Consider the following 18,249-nt stretch of genomic DNA (forward strand, 5'->3'; position numbering starts at 1 on the left):
GTGGGTGTGGGTGTTGGTGTTGGTGTTTGTGTGGGGGTGGGGGTGGGGGTGGGGATGGGGTTAGGGGGGTGGGGGGGGGGGGGGGGGTGAGTGAGTGATATGGGATGGGGTATCTTGGGGTGTTGCGACGTGGGGTCGAAGGCCCGAAGGTGTTTTCCGTCCCGGAGTGTTCTCAAACAAACCCGATGAGTTTTATTTAACTCATCAACCGAAAGCAAAATCTAAAACATTTATCGACAAATTTTTGTTTCCAAGATATTTTCGAAATATTTAGCAACTTGACAAATAAAGCCTTAAAAGCATTGTGATTTATCAGGTCACAAATGTTGCAAGTTTGATCCCTCTGAAATATAAGTAATATTTTTGTTTGATTGTACGTCATTCCGCACATGTCCTTAAGTCAGCCTTTTAACTAAGTGTGTTTTATGTGATAAATGCCGAAAACAACATGTCCGATTTGCCACTGATATGATTACTTCGTACAAGAAGTTAATGCCACGTATTTATAGACATGGTACATGTTTGACGCCTGTGTTCGTTTGTCAATATTCGATGGGGATGGCTTAGTCTCTTGAGATAATCAGATGCGAAATTCGAACACAGAATATGAATTCCAATACATGTTTATTACAGGTATGTTATTCTAAACAACTGCAATGTACAAAGCCGTTCGTGTTCAACACAAGTATAATATTGGTGTAACTACGGTAATGGCTCGGTATTGTCAGTCAACATTGAACACATGCTAGTTCATAGATTTCGCCAGTTTTCGTATGACTTCAGCAACGTCGGAGGGTTTTCTGTTGTGAACTTTGATACCATAGTATATGATAGAACCGATATCGATGACCACGCCTACCCCCGCAAGGACCACGCCCCCTATTTGCACAGCTTTAGCCCCAGTACTCAAAGCTTTAAAAGCTTCGTCGCCTTCTTTAGCCAGATCTCCCCCTACGCCTATGGCCTTAGCTGCAGCAGTTCCCTCCCCTTGTATCCCTTCCACGACTCCCTTGACATTGTCAGCCGCTGTCATCAGCTTCTTGATATTGACTATGGTGTCTACAAGTTTGCGACTGTCTGAAATAACACTGCTTATCTTCATTTCCATTTCAATGTTTTGTTTCAAAGACTTCCACATCTTGTCTTGGTCCTCACCAGGAAGCATTTCACAGAACGATTCCAAAACATGTGAAAACGATTTGATTGAATCTGAATACGCCTGGACCGCTGCCTTGGCCTCCTTAAGCTTATTGCTGCTCATGATCTTCTCAGTGATAGTTGTTGCCAGTCCCCCAACTCCGCTGACGGCGGATATACCCGCCCCTACTGCGGTCAGGATAAGGGATGTCCCAAAGGTAACGAAGGACAGACCGAACCCAAGTAACGCCAGACCGCCACCCACAGCTCCTGTGCTGGCAAAGCCAATCTTGGCGACGTCCACCTCCCGTTCCTCCTTGTCCAGCTCGTCTGCCAGTTCCAGCAACTGCTCTACCACGTGGTCGTGACGGGCGACGCACTCGGCAGTCTTCCCAGAAAGCTCCTCAAGTTTACTATCTGCGGCCGACATGTTCCCTGTAACCTGTATGTGGGACAGCAGCAGATTACATATCGCGTTAGTATTGAAAGCAATGTTGGACTGCCAAGATACCTAGATATCTGTCAATAAGCCTTTGTCAAGAGAATATTTGACATGAATCGACTCGCCTTATATTAAATAATACATATTTTCGTTCAGTTTAACTTAATGCTATCACACTACAATCATAATGATGATAATTATACATATAAACTAAAGAGCAGACACGTATAGAGATATGTGTTTTTATTAACAGTTACATAAATACAATGGCGGGCAAAAGAAGGTGTACACCCAGCCCATGTTTGGTGGCTAAAATGAAACAAACAAGAAATGATTGTTTGATGATGTATTTCATACGGATATTATCCTAGGCGATATTACATGCATGATATCAATGAGTAGCTCACGTCACGTGACGTGTACATGAAGTCTCAAGTAGCATGGGTCCCACATTTACAGTACATAGTTATGAGCAAAGTGAAGTGTGAATTTTCAAGCGAATGCTTTCTTTTGCCCGGAAGTGTATTGTTAGAAATAAGACAATTAGCTAATGTACACATACCTGTCGTTGTATACTTGGTTTGAATGTATGCAGCTGAAGGTGGAGATATCCCCTCTGAGTACGACGTATTTCCTACTCAACTCGCTATATCATCTGCCGCCCCCTGCTAGTGCACCGGTGTCTGATCGTCTTCCCACCTGGTGTGTACACGCAGGATATCTCGGTGACGACGGTTGTCATAGCAGGGATAACAATTCGTACACACCAATCTCTTTCGGACTGTGTGAACTGTGGTCATATTAATCCTCTAGTCACACAATAGTTTATCTATCTCAATCTTAAAACAAACACACGTTTCATGTTTTAGATGCCTGTCACAAGGACGAGTATGAAACTTTTCCGAAGTGTGTGTGTGCGTGTGTATATATGTGTGTGTCTGTGTGTGTCTGTGCGTGTGTGTGTGCGTGTGCGTGTGTGTGTATGTGTGTATGTATGTATGTATGTGTGTGTATGTATGTGTGTGTCTGTGTGTGTCTGTGCGTGCGTGTGTGTATGTATGTATGTGTGTGTCTGTGTGTGTCTGTGCGTGTGCGTGTGTGTGTGTGTGTGTGTGTGTGTGTGTGTGTGTGTGTGTGTGTGTGTGTGTGTGTGTGTGTGTGTGTGTGTGTGTGTGTCTGTGTCTGTGCGTGTTTGTGCGTGTGTGTGTATGGCTAACTGACTGACGCTGGCAATAGTTAAGCCATGTTGTGACTTGAACATATCAACATCTATATTGTCTACATTGTTTGTCGAAGGACAGTACAAAGAGGAACATATACAAAGATTTACTTTAAAATTAAATCGGAAACCTTTTTGCAAAAAGGAAGTGATACATAGATGTGAGTGACATACATCATCCCTATGTTTAGGTAATTGTAAAAGTAATGGATAACGCTGATATACAATAGCGGTAAACATATCACAATGTTGAGAGAATTCCAAGAGATCAGTCATAGTTTATCATAATTCCCAAATCATAATTCACATTGATAAAACTAGTCAATGTTAAACGTTTGTTGATAATGCATGAATGTTTTTTAACACTTGACCTTTTTGCATAATGACTGCACTAATAGTTACGACGTGTTTATGGAAGCACGAATAGATATTGTTAAAATTACTTTTAAGTGTAATTAATTAAGCATTGAATGAAAACATTTCATGAAAGTTGTACAAAAGAACTGTCAAGGTACTTTTTGCTCAAACTGTTTATACATTGGTGCAAGCCGTTATGAAACAGCTATGTAGATTCATTGTCAGTGTGTTCCAGAACGGAACTAATGCACAATGTTTCGTTTACTCACAAAAAAACGAGAAACCTCAATCTATCCTTTGACTGTCCATTTAAAGCATTCGACGTTATGGTGACTCCCATACTACTGTATGGATCCCAAGTATGGGGATATGAAAAAGCTGAAGCTATTGACAGAATCCATTTACAAGTTGTAAATATTGCTTCTGGTCTGACGACATCAACCCCGAAGTTTTGTAGATATGGTGAACTTGGACGGGTCCCATTCAATATACAAGTTAGTAAAAGACAGCTTTTGGCATAAATTACATAACCCACGTAAACCCCCTAAGCTATCACAAGTTATATTTAATCTTGTGAAAGCTGATTTGTCAATGGCTTAGCTGTGTTGAAGAAATATTGAACTCATGTGGTATTTCATTCACCCCGACATTTTAGTAGAGACTGGATTGTGGCAGCTGTTGAGAGAACAATGAACAATCAATTTGATCAAACTTGCCGCAACAAGCCCTTAAAGGATTTTACTACAAATACTTCAAGCATGCACCTAGTTTTGAAAAGGACCTTTTGTACTGAGTTTATACCGAACAACAACGCTACATCATTGACGCGCATTTTAGTTGGTAGTGGGTGTTAGACAAGAAGCAAATACAAAGAGCGCCTGTTTCAGCATACTTTGTGAAAAATAAGGAATGTATTATACTTGTGCAATAGATGATGCAAATCATACTCGGTTTAATATTTAATGTTCACTATCTACAATAATCACAACGTTCTTTCACAAAACCAGCACAAGGCGTTGGATGGGATATACAACTCAGTGACATTATTCCACGACCTTCACCTCGTCATGACCTTCAAGGCCCATCTTGGTCTCCACCTCCCTGGACAGTCGCTCCTCATCTTTCTCAAACGCGACCTCTTGCTCCAGTGCTTCATCCTTGTCTTCCAAGGATCTGGCAACTTTGCGAATCATTTGTGCAATCTCGGATGGCTTACGTTTACGTATTTTGATGCCGTAGTATATAATAGCACCGACGTCAACGATGACACCAACTCCTGACAAGACTACCCCTCCCACCTTGATGACTTTCGCGGCAGTGCCCAGAGCTCGGAATGCCTCCTTTCCAGCTGTGAACACCTCTCCGCCGATATCAGCAGCCGCCTGGCCAGCCTTGGCACTGGCGTGGAGGCCTGTTTTAGCCCCAATCTCTATAGCACCAACTGTGGCATCAACAATTTTGGCCGCTTTGAGAATTTTGTGAGCTTTCATATAGGCACCAATGGCCATGGAATTATCCTGCACGTCACTGAATAGATCCTCAGATGAAGCTCCATCAATAGAGGATGACTGCAGGATATCAAGCATCCGGGTCTGTTCTTCGTGTGTCAAGGCGTCACTGAATACTTCCAGAACGAGCACAAAGTCTGCTAGGGCAGAGGAATACTCTCGCACCGCTTCCTTAGCTTCTTTGACTCTGTTACTTTTAACGATTTTCTCAGCAATTGTTGTAGCGATTCCCCCAGCACCGCTAGCCACAGCGATGCCTGTTCCCACAGCCGTTAGGATCAGAGACGCTCCAAATGTGACAAAGGATAGACCGAAACCTGCAATGGCGAGACCCCCTCCAACTAATCCAGAGCTTGCGAAGCTAATCTTTGCGATGTCCATCTTCTTCTGCTGTACATCCAGTTCGTCCGCCAGGGCATACAGCTTCCCCACGACTACGTCCAGCTTCTCCAAACAGTTATCAGACGCATCTGACAACCTCTGCAACTTCTCATGCTTGCTTGCCATTGTGCCTGACAACGAAATTACACACGTCTTTGTCAGTCGGCTTCTTAATATATTCATGTAATGTAAGCGTATTTCCAAGAATACTACATGTACGGGGGCGTCGGGTAGCCTAGTGGTTAAAGCGTTTGCTCGTCACGCCGACAACCGGATTCGATTCCCGACATGGGTACAATGTGTGAAGCCCATTTATGGTGTCCCCGCCGTGATATTGCTGGAATATTGCTAAAAGCGGCGTAAGCCCATACAGTACAAACTCAGAACACGTGTATGCACAAGTATTTATCTGTTTAATGTTTTCATACTAACTGGTAGTATGTTTTAATTTGCAAATTTTAAAAAGATCCACTGAAGTAAAGTAAGTGAAGACTGTGTATTTGTTCAAATATCTTTCCTTATAGTGTTATTTCAATTCTATGAACACATCTAGTTAATATAAGGAGTATGGTCCTGGGTTGTAGCTTCAAACTAACTTCCCCGTGTGTGTTTATATAGCTTGTGACACCGAGGAAGGGTTTCAAGTATGGGCTGACATTACGCCCTAAAGTAAACAAACACGACGCGTGGCCTGGACAAGCCATGTATGGTGAACGTGTTCCACACAAGGCCCCGAGAAACTCGAGTCAGGGCCACACTGTGTTCATGTCATTTCCCCATATATTCTTACACACGTTTACCTCTCTTTGTGAAATATTTCAACCTATATCCCCAGCACAAGCATACCCAACAGAAGCATACCAAACTAGCGTTCCCAACTCTACATTACCCAACACACGCTTTCAACCAACATTTCCAAACAGTAAATAACACAGGACTCGTGTTTTTCATGTCCTATTTGATACAGTATAAGACACTTCAGACTAAATGTGGTGCAAACATGTGATTTAAGCAGGGGTGTCTTCAGGTTGGTGTGTCTCAGAATGTTCACTTGCATGGAAGCTATGTAATCAAACCAGAATGTGTATAATTCAAATGGCAGTATGTAATGTATGTATGTTTGGGAATACATTCATTGCAAACTTAAGTGTAAAAAGTGTGCACAAACTATTTCAAAATGACTACTTACGAGATAAATCGCTGTGTTCCCAGCCAACACCCTGCCTGTTATCAATATGTTTGTTGCTGTCCACCCCGGTAACACATGACATGGGCGTTTCCTGGTTGTTAGCAAGCTACCTTTCCCGAGTAAGGCTGAAGCAAATTCTCTTTGTAAGATCAACTTTCCAATCAATAAAACCAAGGAAGCGATAACCTAAATGCAAACGTGATGAAAACTGATGACCCGACTGAATTGTTCACTGTAACATGAATAAGGCATGCTTAAAAAAGTAAAGGGGTGTGTTGAAGAAAATAAATAAATAATTTATAATAAATAATAAACTATAACATATAACTCAACCAATATGAACAGCTCTACATTTAATGATATCCTATAATACAAACATCGCATAAAAAGCATTGTTAAACGACAAACATAATATCTGGTCTGGTGTCCATGTTAATCCGTTTGAGTTCGTGTCCTTTGTTAAACTTTGACACTGCGTAATAGGGGTGACCATTAATTGCTAGATCGATGTGTGTAATGGAATAAGCAGACAAGTGGGGTTCAAATAATTATATCAATCTCGCCAGGAGGGCTTAGTATCCCGCGCATTGTCCCCTGTAACCACAATTTCACCGGGCAAATTTAACATTGTGGGTATTTTCATTTACAAAGCCGTTTACCCCAGGTTCGAATCTAAAGCCAGTGCCAAATCCCGTATAAGCAGAGCTACCTCGGACGGTTCCTTGTTGTGAAGTTTGATACTGTTGTAGATAATGGATCCGATGTCAAGAATAATGCCAACCCCTGTCAGCGCCACATCGCCGATATGGATAGCTTTGGCACCAGCATTGAACGTCTTGTACGCCCCCTTCCCGAACGTCGACTTGTCGGACACAACCCCTGCAGTCCAGCTGGCGACGTTCAATCCTGGTGTCTCCAGACTGGCATCTTCCTCGATCTCCGCCATCAGCTCCTGGACACGTAACGTGGTAGCCATGATCTGGTGCCCTTTGGCACACGCAGCACATAGCTTGTCTGGAGACTTTACGTCGATGATTCCGATATTGCTTGACGTCACTCTAGAGTCTGTGAGGATCTGTCTCAACCTTGCTTTGTCATCACGAGAAGAGAGACCTTCACAGAAGAACTCGAGAACTGGAGCGAACTGTTGCACAGCTTGTGTGTAGGCCTTTACGCATGCGTTCGTTTCCTCGACCTTTTTCCGCTTGATGATCTTGTCCGCGATTTTGGTAGCCGCGGTTCCAACGGTACTTGCCAGAGAGATGCCTGTCCCGATGGACGTCAGGACAAGCGAAGCCCCAAATGTGACAAATGACAACCCAAATCCTGTTGCGGCCAATGCTGCTCCCACGGCACTGGAGGCAGAGAGACCAACCTTCGCCTTTCGGAGTTTCCTCTGCTGCTTGTCAAGGTCATCAGCAAGCTCAACAAGCTTCCTGGCTAAGATCCGTTGCCTTGCCATAACTTCGTCTGCAGTTGCGTTGAGCTTGCACAGACGGCGGTCGCATGGTAGCCCTACAACAGCAACACAAACTGTGGCATATTTACTCGAAACTAATTATAGGTAAATTAAAGCATCAACTACAGTCATCCCGATGGCTGACATGTTATCTGCACAATGACAAACCGGGAAACATATCTGTACGAACAGAAGGATACTACAGCAAGAGGTGAATAGATCTAGCGCTTCAGAGGCAGAACCGAGAATAAAAATCGAGTGCTCACTGAGCATCCACTTGGTGAATGGACTATAAATTATAAATGCACTCAACTTGGTACTTGGGATGCAAGTGTGACATTTTGAAAGTAGGGACCGCATATTTGCCATATTTTTACTCAATCTTGTCAATCACATTAGTGTCAAAAGGGACAGAGAATTCTATGATATAAATGAGTTTATTGGATTTTTCAAAAAGGACAGGATCAGGTTTGTTGGCCTGGATACGTCTGAGGCTGTATACGGGCATATTCCAAAGACTTTTGTATTTATCAGTTTCCATGAGGCCCTCTACATATTCTGGTTCGTACCATGGGTGGACCTCTGTGTCAAAACCACAAGCATGGCGAAGACGGTAATAAAATGATCGAGCCACTCCATCATGTCGCTTAAGATACTGTGTGTGTGCCAAAGCTGGGCATCCACTCACAATATGTTGGACAGTCTCATTAAATTCATTACATAATCTACATTTCATATTTACATTTTGATGCAAAATCACACATTGACGGTTTCAAGTGGGAAGCGACTGGTCCTGATCAGGAAACAGAAAGCCTTCTGCTTCACATTTCAGGCCAGACGACTTCATCCAAGCGGAGGAATCTGCGGGATTGCTGATCTTCTCAACATACTGCACATAAACTCGATGCAGTGGTCGTTAAGATAGCCTCTCTCTGGGCCGATTTGATATGGCACTTCACTTGTTTGACACTCATTTCTGTACCGTCCAGCAGTCAGAACCATTAACAAAATTAACACTAACAATGAGATTATATCCCACATCCTTGGCTCGTTTAAGAAAACTGTGGAATGCCTTGTTTTCATCATGAGTCTTGACATGCTTCACAAGAGGATCATCAGACAAATAAATGTGTGGGAAAGTGCATAAAACAGTTCTATCATGAAGAGCCTCCACGTTAATTAAACCACGTCCTCCCATAATGGTTGGTACATATATGCGATTGAGAGACGAGCGAGGGTGGTGGGATCTATTATCTGATTCTTCGTGTGAGGGTGCCAATACCCTGAATTTATTGTTTCAACAACCCCAAAATAATATAAAAGGACGTGTACGGTATAAGTATTTGAGGCTTTAACTTTATTGCAAGAGCACAGCTCTGAACTCCAGATTTTCTCTTTGTACTCTGCCCGACGTTTTTCCGTGATATGGGCATTTTGGAGTTTGTCCCTAATCTGCATCCTTAAGTACGTATAGGCCTGACCTTCCACGAGATGGTCAATACGTATTATTATTATTATCTGAGGTCATTACCAGCATTTGATATCTCCCATCAAAGCTGTTGTGTAGGGTTATGCTGTAGTGTTCACCAGCATGGAAATACATGTAAATGTCTATACAGCTCACAGTTCATATGGTACCTAACACAGTGCACGAGAGGATGTTACCTTACTAATCTTACAATGGCTGGTAAAGTTAGGATGAACCTACTTTAAAAGTTCAGGTATCGAATCACAGTAAGGCGACCTCAAATACCAAAACGCGGTAGGTTTGATTCCACTCTATCACGACGGCAAGAGTGAGTGGGTGTTTGGCTTAAGGCACGGGTATGGTGCTAAAAACCTAGAAACATAATCGGGGCGAACCGGGATTCGAACCCACAATCATAGGTTTCTGGCGTGCCCAAAGGACGCAACTTTGCACAGCGAATCGTGGCGCCTTAGACGACTGGGCCACCCGTGCCCCCTGTGGTTGTCGGAGATGGTGTCACACCAAGGTTACTTTGTTAACAATATATTGTCATGAATATTTCTTCTCACTTCTATTATGTACCTCATTTTAACAAATCAGAATCCAGTATTCTTCAAAGTCATGACAGAACGAGCAACTGGAATACGGGCGTTAACCCAACTCACTCACTCACTCCTCCAGAATTAAGCTGACACGTCGTGATGTAACTGGAATACTGGTCATGGTTCATTATTTTGATATTTGCAAGCTAACATGATCATTTATTTAAGGACACGATCTATAATGCAATGTTAAAGTGAATACAATGTACCAGTGGTAACAGACTGCAACCAACAGCGGTGAAAAGCATACATCATGGCTCTTCATGAAGTGACTGTGGTATGTTTGGATATCAATAATCAGTATGTTCTCTTAGTCTGCATTACCCTCCACATAAGGAGACAAAGTATAACACGTCAACGCCAGAGAATAACCATTCTTGGTTATCTGACGAAGCAGATTCCATTGTGCTTATAAGGCAAACAGGCGGTGAAGATTATATGAATGAATCACTGGTCATCAACAAAGACTGGTCGGCTAGGAGACAGAATACCACGCCTGAGTGGTGTACCCATCTGAACCTGTGTAATGGTATCTCAGGGCTAACATTAAAAAAATGGCATAAGCCCTAACAAGTAAAAGCACACACAGGCGTGCATGCATGTCGCTATATAAGTGAAAAGACTTAAACCCTATTCCACCTCAACAAGAATATATAATGTGTAAGGGTCCTTTCGATTTATGGTCACTTACTAAATATATTTGTTGTTTAATCTGTTTATGGTGTTTTTAATATCACACAGCTATCGGAAGGACCTGTGATAGTCACTATCTCATGCTTGAGCAACGGTACAAATCGTCGGTAAAACGTCCCAGATAAACTCTGTAACTTGTCAAGGGAAGCAACTCGTTCAACACTATTGCAAAATCGTTAACAAACTCCTGACGCCAACTGTAGTCAGTCATTACCCCATCCGTCCGAGAAGGAACATCACACGCTCTGCGTGGAACTTTTAGACTTGCGATATATAATCGTGTTGACATATCAGATTAACATAGTATTAAATGACGTGTAAATGTGTTTGTGTGCAAAACGTCGAGGATATTAGTTCACTCTATATTTCATCAAGAAGCTGTGTCTCAATCCGTTGTGTATTTCATAGCTTGTTTGTGAATCGCGGGGACCCCGGGCATCAGCATAAACCTTCTCTTGGCCTGTGTTTCTCCTTGGAAGGTTAGGAATATCGTAGGTCAGTTCTTCCCCCCTCCCTGGTCAGAATCCTGCCCCCCCCCCCCCCCCCCCCATCTCTAGAACTATATTGCTTGTAGATTTGACTGCCCCAGTTTAAATCGAAAACGAAGCGTAAATTTTGAAATGTTAAATGTTACATATCTCTACACCAAAAACACATAGCTGCCATAAGGTCGACTCGACTGAAGTAAGTGAACCGAACGTGCAAAGCTGTGTTCTAATCCTCTGTCCACTACCTTCTCACAACACCCATTGTTAAGTAATGTGTACTTTCCTATAAATACTTGCGTCCGCGCCTGTCCGTTTTTCTCAATTAGAGCTTGTCACCTTTGAAACCTCTGGAATGACCTCTGAACAAATGTTGTTTCCTTTGAAAACTTGGACTGACCAATTAAAGTCAGAACGGAATCTACGCTAGGTCATTATTCAAAACAAATCAAATGTTACAGGATTTCCTTTTCAACACGATCGGGAGGCAATATAACATACTTTTTTTTCACTTAATAAATTTGCTAAATATTGTGTTGCGAGCCATTATAAAGCAAGTAGTGTAGACAGACAACTCTACGAGCAACGATTGAGAGAATATAGTATCATTTGTCTCAACAGAGCTTGACATTCGGCAGTAATCTAACATGGAGTGTGACATCACGTCTAACGCTTGAAACGCCTGTCTGTGGAATGTTTTGACGTCATGGTATTGATTTGTGTTGCAGAACTATAGGTTGCAAGGGCTATTTCATTTTAGCTCTGTGGGACATTTAAATAATGACGTTGTCTCAATTTGAAGGGACAGACCGTTGGTATTCTTTGTGGTAGATGGGAGAGTTTAAAAAAATAAAATAATAATAATCATTTGCCGAAACTTGTGTCTTACGCGAGTGAGTATAGGTTTACGTCGCTTTTAGCAATATTTCTGCAATATCACGACGGAGGCCTCATACATGGTTCCCATGTGGGGAATCGAACCCGGGTCTTCGACGTGACGAGCGAACGCTTTAACCACTGGGCTATCCCACCGCCCCTGTATGTCTTAAAGCGATGAGTGAATATATATCAAAACCCGCGGTCAGTTCCTGGGTAACTTGACAAAAACGGTTGAAGAATATAAATTTTCTGATCAACACCGATCGTCGTTAGCGCCTGATTCCAGCCATTCAACCGACTGAGTGTATGAAGTACCGATGCCACATTTTTCATCAGTTTCGCTTTGATCAGAGGTCGTGTTAACGATGTGGTGGGTGCTGTGGTGATGTTTGGTGTGTGTTGTGTTGTGTTGTGTTGTGCGGTGTTGTGTTGTGCTGTGTTGTGCTGTGTTGTGTTGTGGTGTGGTGTTGGTTGCGTTCTGTAATGTATAATCCGTTCCCAATATTTGACAAAAAAAATTTAACTCCGGTTTTATCCCCCAAAAATAGTTCCCTGGGCATTCTGGGTGCTCTGATAGTGTGTTCATAGTGTTACAAACATGAAGGTGTTTATGTGCTGACTGAACGGATACCCTGTCTCACAGACAAAACCCAGCCCACGCCCCAAAATATCAAAAGGCCGGTCTCTCCATGACACGAAAGGTGTAAACGTTAAATCTTATAAATATCGACCCCTTTCTAGTGGTAGAGCGTCTGCCCGGAGAGTGGAAGTTCGGGAGTTCGATCCCTGACCGCGTCACATCAAAAGACGTTAAAAAATCGTACTTGTTCTTACCCTGCCTGGCGTTCGGCATTAAGGGACTAAACAAGGACTGGTCGGCTCGTAGTCAGTATACTGTGTCTGAGTGGGGAATTGAAGTTAAACTGCGGCATGGTATACGTATCTCAGTGGGCTGCCACTATAAAATCGGCTTTAGTTCGGACTAGTGCAAGCAGCCACAAACACGCACGCACGCACGCACGCACGCACAATAAATGCATCTGAACCTCATGGTTCCACTGATAAATATTCGATTTATGGATACAGCAAGCCATTCAATTTTATTTGTGTTGGTTTTAGTTTTCAGAACAAAACAAATACGAGACACCTTATTGTTTTACATTACTCTGTTTTTAATTATTTTAATAACATACAGTAAATATAATTGGAAATATTTATATTAATTTGAGCATTATATTAAGATGTATTGAGTCCAAGCGTCAGGCATCAACCGCCCAGTAAAGGTGATCGCCTGTATACGGGTCCTCGATGTACGGGCAAATCGTGTGTGAGTCAGGACGTCATTGAGAGACGATGTTACTGCTATTGACATAAGGAAGGGATCGCACTCGTTAAGTCACATGTACACGAAGGATATATATTTAAAATATAAGTAAAAATATTCAGTAAGTATACACACATAGAATTATAGTAGTCCGCCAAGACAGTTGGGTACTGACGTTGGGCGAATGCATAGTGACAGACTGAGGTCACTCTGTGCAGCCTTTTAGTTGCCGAGTTGACTCGCAGTTGAATTTAATTGAAGTAATTTACCTGTACCTCCATGTGATTTGCCCGATCCGTTCCCCATATCGGCCTCTGTTGGTTGCTCTCTGCTATATATATTTTCACAGATGCCGTTAACTCCGTGAATATTTTTGTTGTATCACAATGACTTCATCCTGTGGCAGCGAGTCTTTCGCAAGTCGCCATATTGCTTCTCAGTCCCTGTCTCGGGCTAAATCGGTGTTCATTGGCAGATTGTAGGGGAATTTAAACACTGTACCGGTAAACAGTCGTGTTTGATCCCTGCATACAGAGGGCTAACCGGGGCTGTATCGGCGAAGACAATGTGACATTTCGGTGATAATGTGCTCTGTTGTTGCCCGACTGCTGGATGGCAATCGCACGGATCAGACACAGCGTTGCCTTCCATGTTTGCCATGGAAATAAAAAGGTAACCTTTTTTACACATGTTATTGATGTTATCACTTAAATGTGTCCGTAATTCTACAATTAACGCTATATGGTTGCAAGAATTTTTGTCTTTTTTGCATTTTCCTCCATACATTGTGTATGCTAAGTGCGGGTTAATCACACTGTGGAACACCTTAAGTCTTGGATGTGTTGGCGGACCTAGTTTCAAACAAACAGTTTGGCAGAACATATATTTATGAAATCCTTTAATATAAAGCACTGAGGATACAAAAAAAACCAGTTAAAATATTCAATAAATAAAAACTAAAAGATATTAAAATAACGACATTAGCGTTCAGCAACATATAAAGTAACCTTTCGCATCCGAGAAACAAAAACTATGAATTTACGCCATAGCTAATAAAGTGTCGGGATTTGAAAGTCCTATTTTATCATGATATAAAATCCTTTGGAATAAATATTGCAACCTTTCACGAAAACTTATAAGGTTCAACTGGCAGTCCAACAAAATATCAACGTGGCATACCTGACATTTCAAACGTGTACCATATTAAACTACAGTAAATTAAAAACTAACTGGTCATTTACATTTCTCGAATTGTGTAAAATAGGGTAATGTTAAATAACGGAATCGGGATTGATGTGTGTACAGAGTGAAACGTACTTATGGCAGCTAGCTGTTTCCGAATCTGTTCTTATTTATCGACAGTTCACATATTTGCGCCCCGAGATCAAACGGTATTGAATAAGAAGTTGCCATAGTAAACAATTGTCCACGGAAAACCAAACAAGGTCATGTGAGCACGCGCTGGCCCAGAAGCTTTAGCGATCCCCAGGCTGTGCTCACAGTCGTCACTAGAGTGCAGGCAGTCAGAGAGGTGAGGTGAGGTGAGGTGAGGTGAGGTGAGGTGAGGTGAAATTGTGTTTAAATCGCGTCCAAGATTATTGCACTTATATAGCGACGTGTGTGTGCGTGCGTGTGTGCGTGTGCGTGTGCGCGCGCGCGCGTGTGTGTGTGTGCGCGTGCGTGTGTGTGCATGTGTGCGTGTGTGCGTGCGTGTGTGTGTGTTAGTGTGTGTGTGTGTTAGCGTGTGTGTTAGTGTTAGTGTGTGTGTGTTAGTGTTAGTGTGTGTGTGTGTTAGTGTTAATGTTAGTGTGTGTTTGTGTGTGTGTGTTAGTGTGTGTGTGTGTGTGTGTGTGTGTTAGCGTGTGTGTGTGTGTTAGTGTGTGTGTTAGCGTGTGTGTGTGTGTTAGCGTGTGTGTGTGTTAGCGTGTGTTAGTGTTAGTGTGTGTGTGTTAGTGTGTGTGTTAGTGTGTGTGTGTGCGTGTGTTAGTGTGTGTGTGTTAGTGTGTGTGTCACTGTGTGTGTGTGTGTTAGTGTGTGTGTGTGTGCGTGTGTTAGTGTTAGTGTGTGTGTTAGTGTTAGTGTGTGTGTGTGTGTTAGTGTGTGTGTGGTAGTGTTAGTGTGTGTTAGTGTTAGTGTTAGAGAGAGAGAGAGAGAGAGAGAGAGAGAGAGAGAGTGTGTGTGTGTGTGTGTGTGTGTGTGTGTGTGTGTGTGTGTGTGTGTGTGTGTGTGTGTGTGTGGCTGCTTGTACTAGTCCGGACTGATGCCGATTTTTAGTGTTATCTCACTGAGATGCCATCCGCAGTTTAACATGAGTACCCCATATGTACAGAGGATACTGACTCCGGACAGCGCCAGATAGGGAAAATAACAAGAACTATCGTTTGACGTCGTTTGGCTCTCCGGGCGGACGCTCTACCACTAGACCACGGAGGCGGTCAGACAGTCAGAGAACGACAGCATGCTGGTGTTATATAACGACATCGTTATCGACTTAAATAATACTTGGCTAAAGGGCTGATAACACTGGTCAGTAACGCTGGACATTGGTCATCTTTATTGTCATCAAATCCATGTTCATCCATGGAACTGCTTCAGCAATCACATATCGTAGGTATAAATCAGCTCGCACTCCGAGACAAAGATCTTGACAAACTATTGTAAATACTTTTATCTGTTTGTTGTTTGTCGTTCAGCTCCGTAACAACCTATCAACAGACGTTTCTACATATGTGTTATTCTTCACAATATGCATTCTGTACCCAAGTTTGTGATCTTTTATATATGTTCTGAGGCGGGATTGCTGCACGTATGATGGGCTTGTTTGCTAATCCTGGTTTATCGGAGCATAGATATGTTTAAACCACATTAAGGTAGATTTATCTACTAGACACATACCACGTTGTTACGAATAAACATTTGATGTTGTTTTTTCACTTAATAGTACATGCATTTACGATAGATTCATAAATATATTTATCAAAGCACAACGCGTTGTTCATCCAACTGGCCACGAGTGACAAGAAGATAGGTTTCTACCTTGGTTACAACTTCTACACTAATGTACATATGGCGATTACTTGAATCTCCCTTGTCAGCATTTGTAACAAGGTAATTGAAAAAATGAAAGCGAAGATGCTATGCGACTTGGCATTAAACACATTAAGCTGACACACCGTGGTTAAACTGGGATACTGTTAAAGAGCGGTGTTAAACCCAGCTCACTCGCTCACTCAACTGTTTTGTTTTTTACAGTAACTTGTTAATCTGTTATTAAGCAGATGTAGGAAGTTGCCACGGTAACAAGGATCACACATGCAGACATTTGGTATGCTGTACGAATACAACGTCCCCGTCCGGACTCAACAAGGGTACGGAGTTACGTCCCTTTATACATTTCAAAAGGTTTCGAGCAGTGATCGCCAGTGTTCAGTGACAGAATATCACATGCATTCGTGCAGAATATCACGTGAGTGATACAATATATCACTATGTGAAAGCGGAAGTAACTAGAAATTATGACAGCATGAATCATATTTATCACTGACGATTTATGTAACTATCACCAGATTAGTATGCAGCACACATTTGGTTAGATCAGAAGGAACACGCCCGAGGCGGTATCATGTCACATGGTACACGACTCCGGTATTGAACGTTGAAAACGGAATTCATAAAACAGGATCTACACATCCCACACATGCATGAAAGTATGCGTTCTGTTACATATGAGGAAATGTTTTCTCTGTGCAATAACCTATTTTACACCGTAATCTCTCCCTAACCACTCGCCCACATTCAGCTACATGTTTGTTGTTTGTTTGTTGCTTAACGTCGCACTCAGTAATATGCCAGCTATATGACTGCGGTCTGTAATAATCGAGTCTGGACCAGGTAAGCCAATGATTGACATCATGCGCATCGATCCACGAAATTGGGATACGGTGACATGCATCAACCAAGTCAGCGAGCCTGACCACCCGATATCGTTAGTCGCCTCATATGACAAGCATAGTCGCCCTCTACGGCAAGCATGGGTTGCTGAAGACCTATTCTGACCCGGATCTTCACGGGATTCAGCTACCTGGACTACTGTACTGACACATTGCTATGAACGAACCCATAGCTATTAAACTGTACCAATCCTCTCGTGAATTTGATACTGGAAATTGCCTTTACTCGATAAGCCTGCGTTGGTTGTACCCAAGACGTATATAGATGCGACATTCACACCGCACACCCTTTAGTATTTGTACTTAGCAGGTGCGATGTGTTGGAATGTGTGTGGACATGTAACATGTGCACTAGAATATCTGTAGTTGTTGCCGGAAGTGACGTAGAGATCTAGACTGGTGTGCAGCTGGCGTATGGACGGAAACAATTTTAGCATGTCAAATGTTTATTAAATCAAGTTATAGCATAAAATCATCAACGATGATCACACACACGCTTCCACACACCTCGCCTTGTCAAGCCGCCCCTCTCAGTGTCAGGCCAGGTACAGGAATGTGGCCACAAGCTAAACTGTGATCAATGTGCAATGTTGCCTCCAGGGACAGGTGCACGTGATCGATTGACCTAACACATTTCCCTGCTCAGATTTATCTGGCATTTAGTCTTTTGCTAAGACGTTCATGTTTCTGAGTTCTTGACCTGTAAAGTCGACACACGAGGTCAAGTCTTATTGCATCGACACCAGCAGGGAAAGTACGTGTCATGTGACAACTTATACATGGAATGTGTGAAACCCGTACTGTGTATATAGAGAATACTACACTCATCCTCGTTACATACCATTTTTATGAAAAAGTGGACTTTCTATGGTATCTGATCGAGCGAATGAGTGTGGTATTTTATTTATTTCCCACGTTAAATATGTATTTAAGTGTAAATACGTAACAACTTTCGTTCGTTGACAGACCAAACTCAAACCGGTTGCAAAATCTGGTTGCGCATGAATATTGATATATGACCAAATATGGGCATTGTTGACATGTCTGTGCATACGTATTAGCAACATGCGCCTGCAGTTGTGTTTGCAAACATAACAGCACCGACGCTCAAGATCCTTTTTGAAGAATTTCTTCAACTTATGGTAATTCAAACGCC

At 42.5% G+C, this 18,249-nt stretch overlaps 3 protein-coding genes across 4 annotated transcripts; all 3 read right to left on the reverse strand.

Annotated features, from left to right (window-relative positions):
• Positions 1 to 607: 607 nt before the first annotated feature.
• LOC124136758 lies at positions 608 to 2,480 on the reverse strand. The gene is made up of 2 exons (XM_046502776.2): positions 2,142 to 2,480; positions 608 to 1,579 (listed from the first exon to the last, which is right to left on the reverse strand). Exon 2 carries the CDS (start codon positions 1,565 to 1,567, stop codon positions 746 to 748), a length of 822 nt encoding a protein of 273 aa, XP_046358732.2. The 5' UTR covers positions 1,568 to 1,579; positions 2,142 to 2,480; the 3' UTR covers positions 608 to 745.
• Positions 2,481 to 2,748: 268 nt separating this feature from the next.
• LOC124136839 lies at positions 2,749 to 6,371 on the reverse strand. Its single transcript, XM_046502886.2, has 2 exons — positions 6,234 to 6,371; positions 2,749 to 5,175 (listed from the first exon to the last, which is right to left on the reverse strand). The coding sequence occupies exons 1-2, from the start codon at positions 6,313 to 6,315 to the stop codon at positions 4,199 to 4,201; spliced, it is 1,059 nt and encodes a 352-aa protein (XP_046358842.2). The 5' UTR covers positions 6,316 to 6,371; the 3' UTR covers positions 2,749 to 4,198.
• A 210-nt stretch (positions 6,372 to 6,581) lies between these two features.
• On the reverse strand, positions 6,582 to 13,698 carry LOC124136838. Of its 2 annotated transcripts, none has more exons than XM_046502885.2 (2): positions 13,419 to 13,698; positions 6,582 to 7,748 (listed from the first exon to the last, which is right to left on the reverse strand). In XM_046502885.2, exons 1-2 carry the CDS (start codon positions 13,447 to 13,449, stop codon positions 6,889 to 6,891), a joined length of 891 nt encoding a protein of 296 aa, XP_046358841.2. In that variant the 5' UTR covers positions 13,450 to 13,698; the 3' UTR covers positions 6,582 to 6,888. The 2 variants fall into 2 exon arrangements, with proteins under 2 accessions (XP_046358841.2, XP_046358840.2); XM_046502884.2 differs by having other exon boundaries at positions 13,413 to 13,698.
• Positions 13,699 to 18,249: the final 4,551 nt, after the last annotated feature.

Source organism: Haliotis rufescens, unplaced genomic scaffold, assembly GCF_023055435.1.
Source record: "Haliotis rufescens isolate VD_foot unplaced genomic scaffold, xgHalRufe1.0.p SCAF_31, whole genome shotgun sequence".
Lineage (NCBI taxonomy): Eukaryota > Metazoa > Mollusca > Gastropoda > Lepetellida > Haliotidae > Haliotis > Haliotis rufescens.